This window comes from Melozone crissalis, unplaced genomic scaffold (assembly GCF_028551555.1).
Source record: "Melozone crissalis strain CALT ecotype California unplaced genomic scaffold, PUWL_Pcris_2 ptg000107l_1, whole genome shotgun sequence".
Taxonomy (NCBI): Eukaryota; Metazoa; Chordata; class Aves; order Passeriformes; family Passerellidae; genus Melozone; species Melozone crissalis.
Genome location: NW_026535884.1, coordinates 4,452,933 through 4,476,072, shown reverse-complemented (window position 1 = coordinate 4,476,072; position 23,140 = coordinate 4,452,933). Strand labels below are relative to the sequence as shown.

The window sequence follows — 23,140 nt, the reverse complement described above, 5'->3', positions numbered from 1 at the left end:
GTACATTTATTTATATATATTTATAATATATTAAGATGTCTATTTAATATATGTTATAATATATTTAAATATATTAAAATACATTTTTAATATAAATGTTAATTAGGAGATATTTCATTATATATATTATTCATTATATATTTCTAATGTATTATAACATAATCTTTTATAAATACATAATCAATAATATATATTTATATTTATCATTATATACTATTATATATAATAGTATAGTTATATATTAATATATTATAATATTAATAATATATAATATATGCAATATATTGTATGTAATATGTAATAGCTATCAATATATAATATATAATATATAATATATAATATATAATATATAATATATATACTATATATATTATATATAGTTTATATATTTTATATATTTTGTATACAATATATATAATATATATAATATTTATGCTATATTATATAATGCTATAATATTAGTAATATACATTATAACATGATATATAATATTTTAATATATTATTTATAATATTTAAAATATTATTGAATCAGAGTTCTATAACGGTAATATAAATTTTACTGTAATTTTTAATACAGAATTTTTTAATACAGAAATTTCAAAATATATATTCTATAAATCTATGAAATCACTCCCAATCTCTTCACAAAAACAAGGAGGAGTAATTCCCAGCCCTGCTTATCCTCTGAGAAACATAAAACTGGTGTTTGGGAGATGTAAACATTTCTATTTTTGTAGTTTGTCTTCCAAGTCAAACAAAAATAAGAGATGACTCCAGGCTGAGCCCTGCATGACCCGGTGGTAACTGAGAAGTGACAAAGCCAGGCCTGACCCAGGCTGGCATTTCTGGGGTCAGCGAGATGAACGTGGAGCCCTTGGCCTGCAGATGAACAGAAATTAATTAGCAGAAATTAATTAATCAGCAGAAATCACCTTCAAAGTGGGCGAGCTTGTCAGAAATGCTGCTCACTTCCAAAAAAAATTGAGAAAAGTTTATTAAAACCTTATCAAAAATGCAACAGAAAAATGAATGGAGGAAATATTACAGCACCAGAGCAGAGGATTTTTCCCACCAGGATTTTTTGCCTTTTAACCCTTTAAATTCTGCCCCAAAATTCTGCCCATGAGCTCCTTCTTCTCTGTCCATGGTGGAGTTTAAACCCTTAAATCTTGATTTTTGATCAGGTGCTGCCACAGTGACAATCCCACCCTCCCAAATGTCCCCAACCAAAACCCTGATAACAACACAAAGGAGGTAAAACATTACTAAAAATCTATAGATATAACTAAAAATCTATAAACCATAAGTATAAATCTATAAAACATAACTATAAATATATAAAACGTATCTATAAATCTATAAAAATATCTATAAATTTATAACACATAAGTATAAATGTATAACACAACTATAAATCTGTAACACGTAAGTATGAATCTATAACACTACTTTAAATCTATAACACATAACTATAAACTTATAAAATGTACCTAAACATCTATAAAATATAACTATAAATCTATAAAATATAACTTAAAGTCTATAAAACTTCTCCTAACATCTGTACATGATATTTGACTTTTAATCGTGAGGGGGATCTGAATCAGCCTCTCCTCCCTTTAAAGCCTTCAACAAATCCTTTGGAAAGAGGAGAGGTAACTCAGAAAGGTGCAGTTTATAAAAAATTAATAGGAATTCTTTAATAAATTTTAATAAAATTATTTAATATTTAACAATATTTATAAAATTAATAAAAATTATTATTAATTATAATTTTAATTATAAAATTGGGAAGTGAGGAGTGGAAGGGAATCATCTCCATTTATCCTGCAAGCGGCGCTGGATGGGTCTGGAGATGGGGCAGGAGAAGGATGGGATGAGATTTGGTGGAATATTATGAGATTTGGTGGGATATTATGGGATATAATGGGAGCAGGTGGGTGTCTGGGTTAGGTTTTAGGAATCTGAGGGATCTGAATCAGCCTCTCCTCCCTCTGAAGATTTCAACAAATCCTTTGGAAAGAGGGGAGGCAACTCGGAGAGCCGCAGTTTATAAAAATTTAATATGAGTTATTTAATCAATACAATTTAATAAAAATAATATTAATTTTAAATAAAAAATTATAAAAATTAATATTGATTATAATTTTAATTATAAAATTGGGAAGTGAGGCATGGAAGGGAATCATCTCCATTTATTCAGCAAGGGGCGCTGGATGGGTCCGGAGATGGGGCAGGAGAAAGATGGGATGCGATTTTTGTGGGGTATGATGGGATCTGGTGGGATTTCGTGGATTTGGTGGGATATGAGGGGATATTATGGGATATAATGGGAGCAGGTGGGTGTCTGGGTTTGGGATGCAGGAATTCAGGGATCTCAATCAGCCTCTCCTTCCTCTGAAGCTTCCAGCAAACGTGTTTGTGCATTAATTTTCTTGTGCTTGTGCATTAATTTTCTGGTGTTTGAGCATTAATTTCCTGGTGTTTGTGCATTAATTTCCGGGTGTTTATGCATTAATTTCCCTATCGGGGGGACCCGGGTGACACAGCCCCGCGTGTCCCAGCCCCAGGATTGTCCCCGTGGACAGCCCCGAGCTGAGCAAAGCTCCCAATGCTCCTCCCAGCAGATTATTGGCCAATATTCCCGGGGCAGGGCAGGGCAGCTCCTGCCTTCCCCACTCCTCCTTCCCTTTATAAGCGCCTTCTCCCTTCTTCCAGCTCATTCCACACCGGCAGGACTTTGGATTTCTCGCAGTTTTCTTTCCCCTTTTTTTTTTTTTTTTCTTTTATTTTTCTCTCTAGTTCCTGGCCTGCTGCCAGTGCCTCTCACGGCCAAAGTTTTATCTACAGGGATAGATATATATATATATATATATATATATATATATATATTTTTTTTTTTTTTTTTCAAGCCAAGCCCAGCTGCGCACGGACTAAACCCCGCTCCTGGGGCGAGCTTAACTCTGCAGAAGAGGAGGAGGAGGAGGGCGAGCAGCAGGAGCTGCCTGTGCTCCAGCTCTCGCTGTCAGGATGGATTTATGGCTTTAAAAGGAGTGGGGGGGAGGAAGGAAAGAAAATTCCCTGCCGGAGCCAGAGGTCGCAGCGCAGCCAAAGCCAGCCCGGAGCCGCAGGATGGCTCTGGGGGCCGCAGGACGCGGACTATGACCGAGCTCGGGCTCTGCTGGGCCCCCTCAGGTGGATTCAAGGCGCTTTGGGCAGCACCAGGCTCGGCTATGTTGGCCAAGGTGGTGTTTTCACTTCTGCTGTGGCTGAATTTTGCTGCGGGACAGGACGCACCTGAGCCAGGTGAGTGCCTGAAAGGTGAAACGTTCCTGTGCTGCTTTATCCCGTTCCCTGCCTCCTGCTTGCCTCAAAAACCCTTTTCAGAATAAAAATTGAGCCTACAGTGCTGCTCTCCCTTTTTCTGCCACTGCATTTTGCTGTGGGACAGGACACACCCGAGCCAGGTGAGTGCCTGGAAAGTGAAGGGTTCCTGCTCTGCTTTTCCCTGTTCTTTGCCTCCTGCTCTCCTCAAAAACCCTTTCAGAATAAAAACTGAGCTTGCAGTGCTGCTCTCCCTTTTTTTTTGTGGCTGCATTTTGCTGTGGGACAGGACGCACCTGAGCCAGGTGAGTGCCTGGAAATCTGAAGCATTCCTGCATTGCTTTACCCCATTCCCTACCTCCTGCTCGCCTCAAAAACCCTTTTCAGAATAAAAACTGAGCTTGCAGTGCTGCTTTCCCTTTTTTTGTGGCTGAATTTTGCCGTGGGACAGGACGCACCTGAGCCAGGTGAGTGCCTGAAAGGTGAAATGTTCCTGCTCTGCTTTACCCCATTCCCTGCCTTCTGCTCCCCTCAAAAACCCTTTTAGAATAAAAGCTGAGCCTACGGTGTTTAGAAGTAGTTGTGCTCAAGAAACCTGTCTGCAATTGCAGAAAGAAATTACTTGGAAAGTAATTTTGTGTGTTAGTTGCCGGTGGGAAAGAGGAAATTGTTCAGAAATTCACAGAGTTAAAGGAACCCCATGGAAAAGTGCTCGCTGCTCACTGAGGGCTCTGAGGGAAGCCAGCGGTGATTAACGCTCTGTTCTCTCCTGATCGCTGTAATTCAATCGCTTCGGCTCTAAAACTTCAGCTTTTCTTTCTCCCGGGAGTTGCAGATGGGAAACGATAACGGGGCAGCCCTGCAGAGCTGGAACTGGGAGAGCGATGGATGGATGGATCCATGGGTCCATGGATGGATGGATGGATGGACGGATGGTGTCCCATTCCTGGGCAGGACTCACCCCTCAGTGGTGGCTGAGCTGCTGCAGTTCAGTCTGTCCTGGTTTGGAGAAGGTTCTGGGGCTGCAGGGATGGTTCTGGTTGGTTCTGTCGCTCCAGGGATGGTTCTGTTTGATTTTCAGGGCACCTGGGAACTGCAAACACTGGGAAACCAGAGGGAACCTCGTGTCTGCCCCTCCGTGTCCCACTGGGGTCTGTCCTTGTGTCCCAGGCTGGATTTTATCCCTCAATGTTCCAGCTGGGTTCAGATCCCTCACAGGGTGCTGGCGTTTGTCCCTCAGTGTCCCAGGATGGATTTTGTCCCTCCATGTCCCACTGGGGTCTGTCCCTCAGTGTCCCAGGATGGATTTTGTCCCTCCATGTCCCACTGGGGTCTGTCCCTCAGTGTCCCAGGATGGATTTTGTCCCTCCATGTCCCACTGCCCCTCACAGGGTGCTGGATTTTGTCCCTCCATGTCCCATTGGGGCAGTTACAGTGCTGCAGTTCCTGGCATTGTCCCAGCTGTACAAGTCCACCCTGGGAGCAGCAATTGCCATTGTCCTGCCCTCCTGCCACCCCGGGAGCAGCAATTGCCATTGTCCTGCCCTCCTGCCACCCTGGCAGCAGCAATTGCCATTGTCCTGCCCTCCTGCCACCCTGGCAGCAGCAATTGCCATTGTCCTGCCCTCCTGCCACCCTGGCAGCCCCTGGCACATTCCCATTGTCCTGCTCTCCTGGTGGCAGCCCGTGGCATTTTCCCAACCCGTGGCATTTTCCCAACCCGTGGCATTTTCCCAACCCGGGCTCTGAACAATGCTCAGGCCTTCAGGGGCTGTGCCAGAGCCAGCCTTGGCATTCCACAAGGGCTGTGCCCTGCTCCAGAGGCTGGGTGTGGGCTTGGGATCAGCTGGGTTAGGGTTGGTCAGTGTTTGGGGCTGAGCTGGGTTTGGAATGATCAGGGTTAGGGGCTGAGCTGGGTTAGGGTTAAACTGGGTTTGGGGATTGAGCTGGGTTAGGGATGAGCTGAGCTGGGTTTGGTGATTGAGATGCGCTTGGAATGAGCTGGGTTTGGGCTGAGCTGAGCTGGTTTTGGAATGATCAGGGTTTGGAATGGGCTGAGCTGGGTTTGGGTTGATCAGCGTTTGGGTTAAACTGGGTTTGGATGAGCTGGGTTCAGGAGGATCAGTGTTTGGGTTGAGCTGGGTTTGGCCTCTCCCCCTGTGGGCAGGGGATGCCCATCCCAGCCTGGCACAGCTCCTGGGGCCCTGTCCAGAGGGGCTGTGGTGGCACAGGGACAGGAACACTTCACTCACGGAGAAGAAGGTGAAGAAGTACAACCTGCCTCCACCCTAAAACCTCATCTTGCTTCGTATTTATTTCTATATTCTAAAACCCCAAACTCCAAGTTTTCCACCCTGTGATTTTACATGCTTCTAACCAACTCCACACCCACCATCCCAGTTCTATAATTCCATTTTGGAACACTGCACTGACCTGGGGATGCGGAGAAAGGTTCTCTTTGGGTCTGCACCTTTAAAAGCACAGGAAATTTAAATTCCTCAGCACGCAGGTTTCCAGCCCAAGCAGTGAGAGAAGACAAGAGTGGGATGTCAGGCAGAGTTACCCCAGACAGGAGCTGATCCCTGCTGGCTGTGAGGGAGCCCCAGAGCCCGGGGCTGTGTGAATCAGCCCGTGCTCAGCTCCAGCCCGGATGTCTCCTGTCAGCATCAGGGGAAGCCTGGCCAGCTGCTTTCCTCCTCCTCCTCCTCTGGAAAAGCCAGCAGCCAGCGTTGTGTTTCCATGGGGACATTTTCCTTCCCAAATCCAGCCCTTCCAAACACTTCAGAGCCCGGGGCATCGCCCCAGCCTCGCGCAGGGGGTGACAGCAGGACCCTGCAGTGTCCCTGTCCCTGCCCAGGCCCCAGCACAGCTCAGGGGCCACATCTCAGTTATCCCTGATACTGAAAATGCTCACGGGTGCTCCAGATCCCCCCTGAAAAATGAGAAATCCTCCTCTGGCACCTGGCCACGCCGTCTGCAGTGCCTGGGAGCAGCAGCTGCTTGCGTGAGCAGGGATTTGGTGCTTCCAAACCTCCACCTCTGGCACGGATGGCATGTTTGTGCTGGATGCAGGACAAGGAGCGGGAGGAAGGATGAGGGAATGGAGAGCCTGGACCTGCAGGGAGGCTGATTGCAGTGTCTGCTTGCTTTGTGAGCCCTGCCACGCTCCTGATGGGGGCAGAGCCTTTGTCTCAATATTTTTTTTTTTTTAATGGATTCTTTCTGCTGAACAGGAGGAATTTGTTTCCATCTCCTGCAGGAGTGAGTGCCACAGATGGGATGGGGTTGGTAGGGGCAGAGCTTTTATCTAGATTTTATTTTATTTTTTAATGGATTCTTTCTGCTGAACAGGAGGAATTTGTTTCCATCTCGTGCAAGAGTCAGTGTCACACACGGGATGGGATTGGAATGAAGGAGAAAATTCTGCTTGGCTCACAGAGGGTCCCTTCAGCTCCAAAACACCCCCTGCCCTCCAGCTGCTGCTTTGGTTAACCAAGGCAGAGCCCTGCGGGGTCAGGATGGGGCTCTCCCTAATTAACAGCAATAAGTAATTAACAGCAATGAGTAATGTGGAAAACCAGCATTTATGGGATGGGAATGTGGTGCCCCAGAGCTGCAGGGTACAGACAAAAGGACACGGCTGTGACTCCCCAAGCCTTTGTTCTTTTGGGGTTTCACAAAAAGGACACAGCTGTGACTCCCCAAACCTTTGCTCTTTTGGGGTTTTACCCCAAAGGATTTGGCTGTGACTCCTCTTTGTCCTTTTGGGGTTTCGCACAAAAGGACACAGCTCTGACTCCTCAAACCTTTGTTCTTTTGGCGTTTCACATAAAAGGACACAGCTGTGATTCCCTAAACCTTTGTTTTTTGGGGTTTCACCCCAAAGGACACAGCTGTGACTCCTCTTTGTTCTTTTGAGGTTTCACCCAAAAGGACACAGCTGTGACCCCCCCAAACCTTTATTCTTTTGGGATTTCACCCCAAAGGACTCAGTTGTGCCTCTCCAAACCTTGGGTTTTTGGGATTTCACCCCAAAGGACGCGGCTGTGCCTCCCCAAACCTTTGGTTTTTGGCGGTTTCACCCCAAAGGACACAGCTGTGCCTCCCCAGCCTGTGCAGGTTTTGGGCTCTCTGCCCCCCACTGATGCAGCTCCCTCTCTCTGCCCTGCAGCTCCCCAGCCCTCCGCCTCCAACGCCGAGGGCGACCTCCTGTTCCTGCTGGACAGCTCTGCCAGCGTCTCCCGCTACGAGTTCTCCAAGGTCAAGGAGTTCATGTGGGACCTCCTGCAGCCGTTCGCCTTCGGCCCCAGGGACGTGCAGACCAGCATCATCCACATCAGCACCACCCCCAGCATGGAGTTCCCCTTTGACCGGCACCTGAGCGGGGCCAGCCTGCGGAGCGCCATCGCGGGCATGCGGCAGCGCGTGGGCGACACCAACACGGGCAAGGCGCTGGCCCTGGCCAAGGAGAAGCTCTTCAGCAGCCAGGCCGGGGCCAGGCCCGACGTGCCCAAGGTGCTGGTGTGGGTGACGGACGGCTTCTCCACGGACGACATCTCGGAGCCCATGCAGCTGCTGAAGGACATGGGGGTCACCGTGTTCATCGTCAGCACCGGCCGCGGGAACTTCCTGCAGCTGTCGGCGGCCGCCAGCGCGCCCTCGGACGCGCACCTGCACTTTGTGGACGTGGATGACCTGCCCATCATCACCCCGGAGCTCAGGGACGCCATCCGAGGTACACGGGCACCAGGGCAGGGGCAGCAGGGCTCAGAGTGGGTACAGATGGTGGATGATGTGACCTGTTGGTGTAGGTGATCCCCAGCTGGGGAATAACGTGCTCTGACCCCACGGTTCAGAGCTATTGCTTCATTAAAACTATATGACATTAATACTGTATTATAACTACACTAAAGAGAATAATGTGCTCTGACCCCATGGTTGAGAACTATTGCTTTATTTAACTACATTATATGGCATTAATACTATATTATGTGGCATTAATACTGTATTATAACTATATTGAAGAGAATAATGTGCTATGACCCCATGGTTCAGTGGGCTGAACAACTGCCATATTATATTAATTATATTATACTGTACTATATTATAGTATACTATACTATATTAATACTATTTTAATACTATATTTTATTAACACTATTAACTTACTATAGTATTAATATAGTATAGTGTATATGTATTACTATATTAATTATATAATATATATTATTATATATAATTTTATAATTATAATAATATATTATATTATAATTATATATATAGTATTACATTAATACTATATTATAACTATACTAAAGGGAATAATGTGCTCTGAATCCATGGTTCAGAACAATTGAAAAATTGCTTTATTATAACTATATTATATGACATTAATACTATATATACATTAACAATATACATTACACTATATATACATATATAGTATATAAATGTGTAATATACATTAGTATATGTATATAATAATATATATGTATATTATATATAGTATACATATACAATAATATATAATATAATATTACAACTACACTAAAGAGAATAATGTGCTCTGACTCCATGATTCAGAAAGCTGAACAATTGCTTTATTAAAACTATACTATATTACATTAGTACCATATTATATTATTTATTATATATTATTAGTATTTTATGTTATAACTATACTACATGATACTAAAGAAAAACCCGGGACTGTCTCCAGACAGTTAGGCACAGCTTTGAGTGATTGGTTAATTAATATAAACAACCATCACCCCAATTCCCAAATCCCTGCCACAGGTCCAAGTACAAACCAAGGCTCCTGGGAGGTCTGGGACAAATATTTGCCCTCGGAATGTTTGTGTGAGTGGGACAGATTCCCCTTGGTGAGGTGAACTCGTGTTTGTGAGTTCAGCTGGGAACGAGGAACTCGAAATATCTGAGTTCCTTAAAACCCCACAAGTCTTTGGGATGAGTCATGCAGGTCAGGCATCTGCACACCCCAGGCAGAGCTCAAAATGCCCCACCTGCACAGGCTGTTAACCACAGGTTGCCCAAACTGGGATGATTTCACCTCAGCAAACTGTGGGCACAAAGTGCCTGAGCCCCCACAAGCTGATTTTCACATTTAAAGTGGTTTTTTATTTTTTTCCTCTTAAAATTTTCTGTCTCTGTGCCAGCTGATGGAGGAACACAAACGTGTTGAGCACATCTAAAACGGGATGTGTGTCCCTGGCAAGGATTTGTTCCTGTCAGCTCCTTCCAGCTCTTGCTTGGGATAGATCTGAATCTCTAAAATTCACCATCAGGGGCTGAGACCTCCAACTCCCGCAGTTGCTCTCTTCAAAAACACAACAGTGCAGGCTGTCAGCATTGAGGCTATAGGAAAGGAATGTTTTTGTTCCATAAATCCCTGTTCTAACGTGTTCCACATCTGCCAGATCCCTGGCCTGACTTGGCCAGCAGAGCCCTTGAAGGAGCAGCCCAGCCCTGCCTCGGCAGGCCAAGGTGGATTCTGTGCCCCTCACAGGGTGGAGAGAGGGAAATGCCACTGGAAATGCCACTGGAAATGCCACTGGAAATGCCACTGGAAATGGCACTGAGCCAGAGTACCTGCAGTGTGAGACCCCAAAAGGGCAAAGGGGAGGCACAGATGTGTCCTTTGGGGTGAAACCCCAAAAAAACCAAAGGTTTGGGGAGTCAGAGCTGTGTCTTTTGGGGTTAAACCCCATAAGAACAAAGGTTTGGGTGGTCACAATAATGTCCTTTTGTGTGAGACCCCAAAGAATGAAGGGCAGTCACAGCTGTGTCCTTTTTTTGTGAAACCCCAAAAGAACAAAGGTTTGGGGAGTCATAGGTATATCCTTTGGGGTGAAACCCCAAAAAACAAAGGTTTGGGGAGTCACAGCTGTATCCTTTTGGATGAAACCTCAAAAGAAAAAGGTCTGGGGAGTCCCAGCCATGTCCTTTTGAATGAAATCCCAAAAGAATCAAGGTTTGGGGAGTCCCAACCATATCTTTTTGTGTGAAACCCCAAAAGAACAAAGAGGAGTCACAGCCGTATTCTTTTTTGTGAAACCCCAAAAACCAAAAGTTTGGGGAGTCCCAGTTGTGTCCTTTTGGGTGAAACCCCAAAAGAACAAAGGAGATCTAAAACCTGCAGAGGTCAGCGCTGCTGTGCCTGAGGGCAGCATCCATTCTGTGAGCCCAGCAAGCCCTAAAACCTCCTGGGCTGGGGTTTTAATGCCAGGTGAGGTTCCCACAGGAACCCAGGGCTTGCAAAGTGCCAGATTTTGGTCACATCACCTGATTTCACTTTAATAAAACCCCTTAAATCCACTGGTGCCTACCTGGAGGAGCTCAGAGCTCCACCACCCTTTCTAGCATGACAGGGACAGGCAGGAATTAATTAATTCCAGCTCTGGAATGGTTTAATTATCACTCCTCTCTTATCTTCATCTCTGCTAATGTTAAAAAAAACCCCCCAAAAAAAAAACCAGTGGAGGCTTTTGGAGAGGCACAAACAAGCTTTGTCAGGAGCTGCTCCCCTCCTTCCATCCCCTCTCCAGGCTGGGCTGTTTCCTGCCTGCTCCTCAGAAATTCCAAACCAGGGCTCCCTGCCAGGCTGCTGCTGCCTCAGGTGGGCTCAGCCTGCACAGGGAGATGTGCTGGGCCTGAAATGGTCCCAGAGCTGCTCAGGACAGGGGCTGGGGGTGCTCACTGCCTGCTTTTCCTCAGCCCATGCAATCGTGATCCTGTTTTTTCACAGCTTTTCCCACAGCTGTGTTTATGGGCCGTGTCAGCTTACGGGGTTTTAGTTTAAAGATTAGTTCAAGAGCAAATGTTTTCTACATCTATTTCTCAAATCACCTCTGAGAACAGAGATCTCCTCTCTGTTCGCAGGGTCTCACCACTCTTTTCTTTTTCTCTGTTCAAGTTTCTCATGGGATCACTTCCTTTAGATCACCCCTCATGGGATTTGCTTCCTTTAGCATGGAGGCCTTTGCTGAAGGCCTTTTTGATTAAACCCCAGAAGAATAAAGGGGAGGCACAGTCATGTCCTTTTGAGAGAGACCCCAAAAGAACAAAGGTTTGGGGAGTCACAGTCGTGTCCTTTTGGGTTAAACCCCAAAAGAATGAAGGGGAGTCATAGCTGTGCCCTTTTGTGTGAGACCCCAAAAGAACAAAGAGGACTCACAGCCATGTCTATGAACCATTGTCCCACACTTTCCAAGGTGTTATAAGGGAAAGAGGAGTCTGGTGTATCAATGACATCCTTCACCATGGCTTTACAAGGTTTTCAGTCCTAGGATCAGGACATCTTTTTATTTTTCTGCAGAAAGCAGCTCCCAGCCAGCCTGGCTGTGGCACAGCTGGCTCCTGGCAGGCACCTGCACCCTGCCAGAGGGAGGGGAAGGTTCTCAGGCTGTGCAGGAGCTCAGGTTCCCTCTGTTGTGCCCAAAATGTGGCATTTGGTGCTGGGGAAGGACCTTCTTGGTTGTGAAACCGAGGCATTCCTGTGAGCTGACATCAGCCCTGAGCCTGCAGCCACTTGCTCTGTGCCCAGCCCAGTTAGGCTGGGGCTGCTGCCTCCTGCCAGCCTTTGGCACCACTCCTGAGCCAGGCTTTGCAGGAGCCTGCAAGCCCTGAGCACCACCACGTCCCACATGTGCTCAGGAAAGAGCATTTCTGACCCAAAATGGGCCCTGGGTGAGTCCTGCTGCAGGGAAGGCTCTGAGCTCTCTGTCCCCACTGCCAGAATCAGAACCTTGCCCCACTCACATCAAAGTGATTTGTCCCAAATCCCAGCTGCAGCTTCTCTGACCCAGACTGGGACAGGTTCTTCCGTCTGGCTGCAGGAGAACCTCTCCTAATTTGGGCTTGAGAAGCTGCAGGAGAACCTGTCCTAAACTAGGTCTGAAAGCTACAGGAGAACCTGTCCTAATCTGGCTCTGAGAAACTGCAGGAGAACCTGTCCCAATTTGGGTCAGAGAAGCTGAAGGAGAACCTGTCCTGATCTGGGTCAGGAAATCTGCAGGACAACCTGTCCTGATCTGGGTCTGAAAGCTACAGAAGAATTTGTCCTAATCTGGGTCAGAGAAATTGCAGAAGAACCTGTCCTAAACTGGGTCTGAGGAGCTGCAGGAGAACCTGTCCTAATCTCACCTGTCCTAATCTAATTTGTCCTAATCTAACCCATCCTGAGGAGCTGCAGCTGGCATTTGGGACAAATCTGTCCTGTTCTGGCTGTTCTTGCTGCTGTTTTTGTTTTTACCCTCATCATGAAGCCAGCAGCATTCCTGCAAGTCTGATTTTGTGAGTTCTGCTGCAGGGAAGGCTCTGAGCTCTGTCCCCACTGCCAGAATCAGAACTGTGCCCCACTCACATCAAACAGAACCAGAATCCCAAATCCCAGCTGCAGCTTCTCAGACCTAGTTTAGGAGGGGTTCTTCTGCAGCCAGGAAAAAAATCCAGGCTAATCTGGGTCTGAGAAATTGCAGGAGAACCTGTCCTAGTCTGGGTCAGAGGAGCTGCAGCTGGGATTTGGGACAAATCTGTCCTGTTCTGGCTGTTCTTGCTGCTGTTTTGTTTTTACCCTCATCATGAAGCCAGCAGCATTCCTGCAAGTCTGATCCTGATCTCTGCAGAGCTCCTGCCTGCAAAACGGTGTTTGGGGTCCCCAAGAGGCAGGAGGTGGAGGGAAAGTGTCACCAGATGAGTGTCACCAGGCAGGCACTGCCTCAGTCCAGTACAGGATATTAATTATTAAATAATAATAATTATAATAATATTGATTGATTGATTTGTTGCTGCTTCCCTCTGGGAGCAGAGGGACTGGGAAACACCCTGTGTGTCAGATTGAGCCCTTTTCTGACCCAGAGATGGGGCAACTGAGAGGTGTTTTAAAAACTTTTATTTTCAGTCTCATGCGAAGGGTGAGACAATACAGATGTTATCATTCATGCCATCACAATCAGAAGTTAATTACTTCTTCATTATAATACATTATAAGTAGTTTTTGGCTTATTTGCTTTAGCTACACTATGTTGTAAATGTTTTAAAGCCAATCATCTAAAATTACCCCTCATGGCTCCTACTACAATGCATCTTTCACAGTTCTGTTTCTCCAAAGTGCCTAATCTTTTCTGTAAGGTCACCTTTTGAAACTTTATTTTCTGGTTCCATTTCTCTCTCCACAATGTCTGTCCTGTTCCACGGCGTTTCTAAATCAGCATTTCTTATCTCCAGGTTTGCACACAGATGCTCACTGTGTGAGCCTTCTGTTTGAGAACTCCCTATAAATCCATTTCTCACAATTGTGGGCATTTATTTCTTTATTTCCTGTGCTTTATTTCTCTCTTTATATGCTGAAACTTCCAGTGCTCTGGCAACAAGGGGCAGAGCTGTTTGCTGTGGGCTTCTCCTTTGATCTGCCCCCTCCATTCACATTTTCCCTGCTCCCAGCTCACTAATTTCCATTCCCTGAGCTTCTGGCAGGGTTTTTGGCAGCACTGAGACCTTTCCTGTGCTCCCTGTCCCTTTGTGGATTGGTCCCTGAGGTTTGTGGGGCTCCCAGAAGGACGCAGGGCCCCAGGATTTGGGATGGGATGGGATCACTGGGATGGGCAGGGCACAGAGCAGGGAAATGTTCCTGCCAGGGAACAGCTCAGAGGAAAATCTGAGCCTGTTTTATTTGGTACAGGGAAGCTGGCAGAGCTCAGAGGAGGAGGGCTGATCCTCTCCCAGCTAAAGGATGAGTCTGGGAGGGCAGAGCAGCCCCAAATTTGCAGCTTTGGGAGAGGATTTTGTGCTTCCCTTCAGCTCTGTGCAATGGGGAGCCAGTGAGAGCTGCCTAGAGTGCTCTGAGCATGAGCTGGAAGTGCTTTTATAAGGATTTAGGGGCTTTTCAAAGCTCTTAAAAATCATTTAAAAACAAAAGAGATCACCATGTCACTTCCCTGGAGCTAGAAACAAAGTCCTGTGTGTTTGTGCCTCTCTGGAAAACCAGAGAACAGTGGAATTGTGCCCAAAATGGACATGTCAGATGGGTCAAGGAGCAGAGGGAGCTGCCCAGCACCACCAGAGGGATTTGAGCCTGGAATTTTTGCTCTGGAGCTCCAAGGCAGCACCAAAAAAGGCTCAAAAAGGAGCAGTCCCCATCCCTGGGTGTGTTTAACAAAGCCTGGATGTGGCACTGGGTGCCATGGTTCAGTTGAGGGGTTGGGTCGATGGTCTTGAAGGTCTCTTCCAACCTGGGATTCTGAGAATTTGGGAGAATTTTGGGCATTTGGAGGAATTTGGGGAATTCCCAGGAACTGGGGAGGTGCTGGAGTCACCATCCCTGGGTGTGGCACTGGGTGCCAGGGTTGAGTTGAGCTGTTGGGGCTGGGTTGGACTTGATCTTAAAAGTCTCTTCCAACCCAGAGATTCTGAGAACTCTGTGGTTCTGAGAATTCTGCGGATTCTGAGAATCCTGTGAATCATGTGAATTCTGTGGTTTTTTGGATTCCGTGGGTTCTGTGGATTCTGTGGTTTTGCGGATTCTGAGAATTCTGTGATTCTGTGGTTTTGTGGATTCTGAGAATTCTGTGATTCTGTGGTTTTGTGGATTCTGTGAATCATGTGGATCCTGAGAATTCTGTGATTCTGTGGTTTTGTGGATTCTGTGAATCATGTGGATCCTGAGAATTCTGTGATTCTGTGGTTTTGTGGATTCTGTGAATCATGTGGATTCTGTGGTTTTGTGGATCCCGTGCCCCGGGGGCAGGGAGAGGTGAGGTGGCACAAGGGGGCTCTCTCTGAGTGCTGAATGTCACCGAACCAGGCAGCTCTGTGAGCCCTCACAACGGGGTGACCTCAGCTGGGCTGGCACTGCCCAGGCCCTGCCCTCTCCCCTGGGCACTGGGATGGGCACAGAGCGGGAGGAATGGAGCTCTCAGTGGTCTGGGCTGTTCTTGTGCAGGGGTTTGCTGGTTTGGGGATTTCCACTGGGAAATTAATTTGTAGAGAATTAATTCTCTACCATGGATTAGAGATCTAGACCAGATATCTCGATCTAGACCAGAACTCTAGGCTAGGAGCTTCAGGGAAATAGAACTGTGAAAATACATTGTAGTACGACTCATAAAAGGTAATTTTAGATAATCAGCTTTAAGACATTGACAGCATTTTATTTTAAATAAAAATATACAAGATATAAATAAATAAAATATAATAAGATATATAAATACATTTAAATGAATGTATAAATATATTTATATAAATATACAAATATATAAATGTAGTGTTATAAAAGCTGATAGGTCAAGAAACACTTATAATGTATTATAATAAAGAAAATGTTGGCTTCTGATTGTGATAACGTAAATTGTAACATCTGTATTGCCTCATCCTTCACATGAAACTAAAAATTAAAAAGAAAATTTAAAAATAAATAAATAAAATATACCATATATAAATATATAAATAAAAATAGAATAAGATATGCAAATGTATTTAAGTAATCATATAAATATATATTTAAATATAAAATATATATAAAATATATCAAAATATATAAATATATATTTAAATATAATATATATAAAATATATCAAAATGTATAAAATTATATAAAATATAATAAGCATATTAAATATATCAATAGAATAAATATTAAAAATATATTAAAGTATGAATATAAAAATATTTAAATATAAAATATACATATATATGAATATATAGAATGGATTAAAATGAATAAAATTATGAAATATAAAATATTAAGATAGAAATATATAAAGTAAATATATCTATACTAAATATGGATAGATTAATATTAAATACCAATATATAAATATAGAATATATAAAATATTAATAGAATAAGATATTATATATTAATATCCAATATATTGATATTAAATATAAATATATGAATATAGAATATATAAATATATAAGTATATAAGTATATTTAATTAAAAATAATAAAATATTTTAAAAGCCTTTTACTCAGTTACTCCATCTCTGAGTCAAAATAAAAACCTTAATCCAGCACCACCCCTTGGTGACTGCATGGGTGCTGCCAGCTGCATCTGTGCCCCAGCAGGGCTGGCACTGCAGCTGCTCCTGCTCTGGGGGTCGATGCCAGCAGTGATCTCTGTCCCCTGTCCCTTTCCAGATGCCATCCGTGCCAGCCGCCTGCACGCCACCGACGTCACCTCCAGCAGCTTCCGCCTGGTGTGGCCGCAGCTGCTGTCCCCGGACAGCGGCTTCTACAGCCTGGAGTATGGCCCGGGGGGGGACCCCGCTGCCAGGAGGGCCCTGCAGGTGCCCGGGGCACAGAGCAGCCTCGTGCTCACCCAGCTGGCACCAGCGACCACCTACGAGGTGGCGCTGACCCCCGAGTCCAACGTGCACTACGTCCCTCCCCAGAGAACCAGGGTCACCACCCTGCCAGGTAAGGGGGCATGGATGGGGGCATCAGGGTCACCACCCTGCCAGGTAAGGGGGCATGGATGGGGGCATCAGGGTCACCACCCTGCCAGGTAAAGGGGCATGGCTGGCATCAGAGTCACCACCCTGCCAGGTAAAATGGCATGGCTGGGACCAGGGGCACCAGTGTCATCACCCTGCCAGGTTAAGGGGCATGGATGGGGGCATCAGGGTCACCACCCTGCCAGGTAAAGGGGCATGGCTGGGATCAGGGTCACCACCCTGCCAGGTATAATGGTATGGCTGGGACCAGGGGCACCAGTGTCACCACCCTGCCAGGTAAAGGGGCATGGATGGGGGCACCAGGGTCACCACCCTGCCAGGTAAATGGGCTTGGGCCAGGGGGCACCACCCTGCCAGGTAAAGGGGCTTGGGCCAGGGGGCACCACCCTGCCAGGTAAGATGGCATGGCTTGGGCCTTGGGCACCACTGTGCCAGGTAAAATGGCATGGCATGCACCTGGGGGCACCAGGGTCACCACTGTGCCAGGTAAATGGGCATGGCTTGGACCAGGGGCACCTGGATCACCTCTCTGCCAGGTGCCAGGGTCACCCACCTGCCAAGTAAAGGGACATGGCTGGGATTTGGGTCACCACCTTGCCAGGTAAAGGAGCATGGCTTGGGCCTTGGGGACAAGGACAGGATCCCACCTGGGGCTGGAGGTGGAGATGGAGGATGCTGGAATGACCTAAGGGAAGTCTGGGTTTGAGAGGGGAAGAACTCGGAGCAGGATCAGCGCCTCTGTGCAGAAAATAACTCAGATTTGTGCTGAGGGCAGCCTGCACAAAGGGGGCAAACTGAAAACTCGGCTGGGGTGGCAGAGTCAAGGTGGACTTGTACAAAATATTCATTTTCTGCATGTGAGAACAGCTCTGGCTGAAAGGCAGAGCAACCCTTTGCTTTGGGCTGAGCTGTGGGATGAGCATCAACATCTGCTTGCTGGGCTGATTTAAATTCCACCCACTGGGTTAATTTTACTTTCTTGCTGGGTTGATTTGAATTCCTTGCTGGGCCGATTTTAATTCCTTGCTGCATTGATTTTAATTCCACTGGGTTGATTTCAATTCCTTGCTGGGTTGATTTCAATTCTACTGGGTTGATTTTGCTTCCTTGCTGGGTTGATTTCAATTCCTTGCTGGGTTGATTTCAATTCCACTGGCTTGATTTTAATTTCAATGGGCTGATTTGAATTATTTGCTGGGTTGATTTTACTTCCTTGCTGGGTTGATTTTACCTCCTTGCTGGGTAGATTTCAATTCCACTGGCTTGATTTTAATTCCACTGGCTTGATTTTACTTCCTTGCTGGGTTGATTTCAATTCCACTGGGTTGATTTCAATTCCACTGGGTTGATTTGAAATTCACTGGGTTGATTTTACTTCCTTGCTGGGTTGATTTCAATTCCTTGCTGGGTTGATTTCAATTCTACTGGCTTGATTTGAAATTCACTGGGTTGATTTTACTTCCTTGCTGGGTTGATCTGAATTCTTTGCTGGCTTCATTTTACTTCCTTGCTGGGTTGATTTCAATTCCACTGGGTTGATTTCAATTCCAATGGGCTGATTTGAATTATTTGCTGGGTTGACTTTACTTCCTTGCTGGGTTGATTTTCATTTCAGTGGGTTGATTTCAGTTCCACTGGGTCGATTTGAATTCCCCACCCCTGAACCTCAATATGATGTAGGTCAATAATTCTCACTAAATCCTCACCCTCACCTCTCTCCGCCTTTTCCAGAGGAAATCAGCCCGGTTCAGGTTCTCATCTCAGACTGTGGGCCCCGCAGCCTGCAGGTGAGCTGGGCTCCTGTTCTGGACTCCGTGGCCTCCTACCAGGTGCTCTACGGGCCCCTGCCGGGGGGCTCAGCCAGGCTGCTGCAGGTGGATGGCGGCCACAACAGCACCGTGCTGGAGCACCTGGCGCCCAACACCACCTACCTGGTGACAGTGACGGCCATCTACAGGTCTGGCACGGAGAAATCCCTGTCAGCCAAGGCCTGCACCCTGCAAGGTGAGCGGGGCAGCACAGAGAGGGGCCCCAGAGGGTCACCTGCCCCAGGGGGGACCCGGAATCCAGCCCCTGGGTGGGGTTTTGTTATTCACAATCTAGTTTTTTATTACTCGTAATCCATTTTTTTATTATTCAGGATCCAGTTTTTTACTATTCAGAAAAAATTATTTTCATTATGCGGAATTCAGTCCCTGGGTGCATTTTTATTATTTGGAATCCATTTTTTTTATTATTCAGAATCCAGCCTCTGGGTGGATTTTTATTATTCAGAATCTAGATTTTTATTATTCAGAATCCAGTTTTTTATTATTCAAAATCGAGTTTTTCATTATTTAGAATCCAATCCCTGGGTGGATTCTCATTATTCAGAATCCAGTTTTTCATTATTCAGAATCCAGTATTTCATTATTCAGAATCCAGTCCCTGAGTGGATTTTTATTACTCAGAATCCAGTTTTTCATTATTCAGAATCCAGTATTTAATTATTCAGAATCCAATCCCTGGGTGGATTTTCATTATTCAGAATCCAGTTTTTCATTACTCAGAACCCAGTTTTTTATTACTCAGAATCTAGTCCCTGGGTGGATTTTTATTATTTGGAATCCAGTTTGTTATTATTCACAATCCAGTTCTTTATTATTCAGAATCCAGTTTTTTATTATTCAGAATTCAGTCCCTGTGTGGATTTTTATTATTCAGAATCCAGTTTTTTATTATTCAAAATCCAGTCCTTTATTATTCAGAATCCAGCCCCTGGGTGGATTTTTATTATTTGGAATCCAGTTTGTTATTATTCACAATCCAGTTCTTTATTATTCAGAACCCAGTTTTTTATTATTCAGAATTCAATTCCTGTGTGGATTTTTATTATTCAGAATCCAGTTGTTTATTATTCAAAATCCAGTTTTTCATTATTCAGAATCTATTTTTATATTATTCAGAATCCAATCCCTGGGTGGATTTTTATTATTCAGAATCCATTTTTTTATTATTCAGAATCCAGTATTTCATTATTCAGAATCCAGTCCCTGGGTGGATTTTTATTATTCAGAATCCATTTTTTTATTATTCAGAATCCAGTTCTTTATTATTCAGAATCCAGTCTCTGGGTGGATTTTTATTATTTGGAATCCAGTTTGTTATTATTCACAATCCAGTTCTTTATTATTCAGAATCCAGTTTTTTATTATTCAGAATTCAATTCCTGTGTGGATTTTTATTATTCAGAATCCAGTTTTTTATTATTCAGAATCCAGTATTTCATTATTCAGAGTCCAGTCCCTGGGTGGATTTTGATTATTCAGAATCCAGGTTTTTTTAACTCAGAATCCAGTTTTTTATTATTCAGAATCCAGTTCTTGGGGTGGGAAAGCTGTTAAGAAGGTAATGAGCAGAAACTTGTGCTCTGTGGAGAATTTTTGTGAAAGGGAACACCACTGAACTTTAAACTAGGCTTTAGGGCTTTTACTCTCTTAAGGGACTTAAAATATATTTCTACTGACTTAAAATATATTTCTGCTTACTTAAAACAAAAACTTGCACTCCTACTGTGTGGCTGAATATATTTCAGTTTTTCTAAAGGTTCCAATTCAAATCCTGCATTCTTTTCTCTCTCTCTCAGGGGTTTCTGTTTCAAGCATTCCAAACCCACAGAGCAGCCTCCAGGGTTGGGATATTCTGTGCTCATCACCGCTCTTGTTTTGCCACAAACTGACCAAAATTGGGTTTTTTCCCCCGTTTTTAGGAGTAAGACTCCTCCTAGTGGAGTTTATTGCAGGCAGGAGGAAAAAGAGTACAGTGGAGACAGATGCATAAAAATACATTCATTTGTTTATTTATTAAATTTATTAATTAGAGATTATTTAATATTATATAAATTATTATTAATTTGATTATTAATTTTCTTTATTTATTATTATTTCAATATTAAGCAAATAAATTTATTCAAATTTATTTATGCATTTAATGCATAAAATACGTTTATTTATTAAATTTATTATTTTAATATTCAATATTATAGTATTCTATACTATATATACTATAGTATATATTCTATACTATATATATAGTATAGAATATATATATTCTATACTATATATACTATATATACTAATTCAATTGTTAATTTTCTTTATTATTTTTATTTAAATATTCAATAAATTTATTTATTTATTCAAATTTATTTATGCATTTAATGCATGAAAATACATTAATTTATTTAGTTTATTATTTAAATATAATTTAATATTATATTAATTGTTATTAATTTAATTATTATTTTAATTTATTAATTAATATCATTTAAATAATAAATAAATTTATTTATTAAAGTTTGTTTATGTATCTAATGCATAAAAATAAGGGGTGAGATCTGTGACTCAGATGTGGAGAATGGGTGACTAAAGCTGACATTTGTATTCCTCGTGTTCTGACATTTTAATTCCTTGTGTTCTGACATTTTAATCCCTTATTTTCTGACATTTTAATTCCTTGTATTGTGACATTTCTGTTCCTTGTGTCCCTCCAGCCACAGAGGCCCAAGGATCCAGGCCCAGAGAGCAGGACAGACTGCAGTGAGCTCCTCCCCAGCACGGCAAAGGTCTGGAATGGACAAAGATTTGGACAAAAAAAGGAGGAGCCAGGGGAGGAAGCAGCTCCTGCCCCGGGCTGTGCTGTCCCTGCAGGTGTCCAGCCCAAACCTGGCCCCAGCCAAGCTCTGCCAGGTCCAAAGGCTTGGCTGGATGCATGGAACAGCCAGTGTGACTAAAAAAGTGACTAAAAGATGCCAAATGTGTCCCCATTTCACAGAAACACCAGTACCAAACAGAAGGCAGAGTGGTGGATCCCCAGTGCTGCTTGCTTGCTCCTGCTCTCTATTTATTCAAGGTTCATGCGGGTTTCTTTTTGCATGAGCTCATTCAGGATTTGGCTGTTCCAATTCCATCCTGGCCAAATCCAGTCCTGAATCCAACCCACTCACTGGAGGGAATGAGAGAGCAGGAAATCCAAAATCCTGGGAATGCGCTTCCCTCACAGAAGGCAGAGTGGTGGATCCTCACTCCTGCTTGCTCCTGCTCTCTATTTATTCAGGGTTCATGCAGATTTCTTTTTGCACGAGCTCATTCAGTATTTGGGTATTCATCTTCCATCCTGGCCAAATCCATTCCTGAATCCAACCCATTCAGGAGAATTCAGAGAGCAGGAACCCCAAAATCCTGGCAATGTGCTTCCCTCCAGAGCCCAGAAAAGCCAGACAAAACCATCTAAAACATTTATTTTTGTTTCTGTGCTCCTGCCTGGATCATTGCTCTGGCATTCCTTTTCACCAAATGGGAGTGCTGCTGCCCTCGTGGAGATTAATTAGCCTGTTCTGTGATTAATTACAGGCAATAATTCTCCAGCACTATCATTCCTCTGCACTCTGAAGACACACAGCACATCTCTGGTGTCTTGTCTTGGGCTTCCACCCAGTGCTAAGCTTGAGCTACACTTAAAAATCAATATTTTTAAGGTAAAAAAGTATAAATCTGATTATTTCCCCTAAGTTTGAACTCACTGTCTCTAAGCCACTCTGAAAAGGGGAGCTGGGGGAAAAAAAGAAAGATAAATTAATTATAAATACCTAGTGAGCAAGCAAATGGTTTCAAAGTTCAGAGCTTAGGGCTGTAAAGAAATGTAGATATTTCTCTGCTAACCCCCAGCATCAGTGGGAACACCCTCCCTCAGTAACTCTTGCTCTATTTTAAATTTATTGCTTATTTTCTCTCCATGTGGAACTTGGTTTTGAAGCAGTGCTGTTTATGGAGAACCCCATTCAGCCTCAAAAACCCTTCTTAAATCAGCTTAAATCAGCTCCTTTTGGAGCTGAGAGGAACTTTTATCCCTAACTTTGTCTCCTGAGAGCTGAATTTTTCATCTCCACCTTTCTGGAGCATTTTTCCTTGGGCTGCCTTGTTCAGGAGACAAGGGAGGTGAGTCATTCATTAACTCTATAAAGGGATTTTCATGTGGTTTTTGTCCTCCTCTGGAATGTGCATTTGTGACTGATTAATCTCAGCGCTGAAAGGATCACAAAGCCCCTGGAACTGCTCATGCAATAAAATGATTTTGTTTCTTCTCGCTGTAGGACAGAAAATAAGTTTGCACAACTTCCTGCATAGTTTATTAATGCATTAATTTTCATCCCCCCTCAGCTGTAACACAGCCTTTTGAAGACAAATAAATATAAATATGAGAGCTACTGAATGGTTCCTTTGTGCTTGCTGGGAAATCTGTGGGGTTTTATGGGGGGGAATTGTGGGTTTTGTTCCAGGGGTTGAAAAGCTGGAATTTATAG

General features: G+C 44.0%; 1 protein-coding gene across 1 annotated transcript; it reads left to right on the top strand.

The window, feature by feature from the left end:
* The first annotated feature begins 2,748 nt into the window (after nucleotides 1-2,748).
* On the top strand, nucleotides 2,749-21,931 carry VWA1 (von Willebrand factor A domain containing 1). Its single transcript, XM_054291969.1, has 6 exons — nucleotides 2,749-3,308; nucleotides 7,498-8,061; nucleotides 16,484-16,762; nucleotides 18,532-18,804; nucleotides 21,332-21,639; nucleotides 21,844-21,931. Exons 1-5 carry the CDS (start codon nucleotides 3,041-3,043, stop codon nucleotides 21,379-21,381), a joined length of 1,434 nt encoding a protein of 477 aa, XP_054147944.1. The 5' UTR covers nucleotides 2,749-3,040; the 3' UTR covers nucleotides 21,382-21,639; nucleotides 21,844-21,931.
* Nucleotides 21,932-23,140: the final 1,209 nt, after the last annotated feature.

What these genes read in the sequence shown, in the direction of transcription:
- VWA1 (XM_054291969.1), top strand. Translation starts at nt 3,041, where the DNA reads ATGGCTTTAAAAGGAGTGGGGGGGAGGAAGGAAAGAAAATTCCCTGCC. An exon ending in CAGGGTCACCACCCTGCCAG is followed by an intron (nt 16,763 to 18,531) that starts GTAAGGGGGCAT and finishes CGCCTTTTCCAG; the next exon opens with AGGAAATCAGCCCGGTTCAG. An exon ending in CAAGGCCTGCACCCTGCAAG is followed by an intron (nt 18,805 to 21,331) that starts GTGAGCGGGGCA and finishes GTGTCCCTCCAG; the next exon opens with CCACAGAGGCCCAAGGATCC.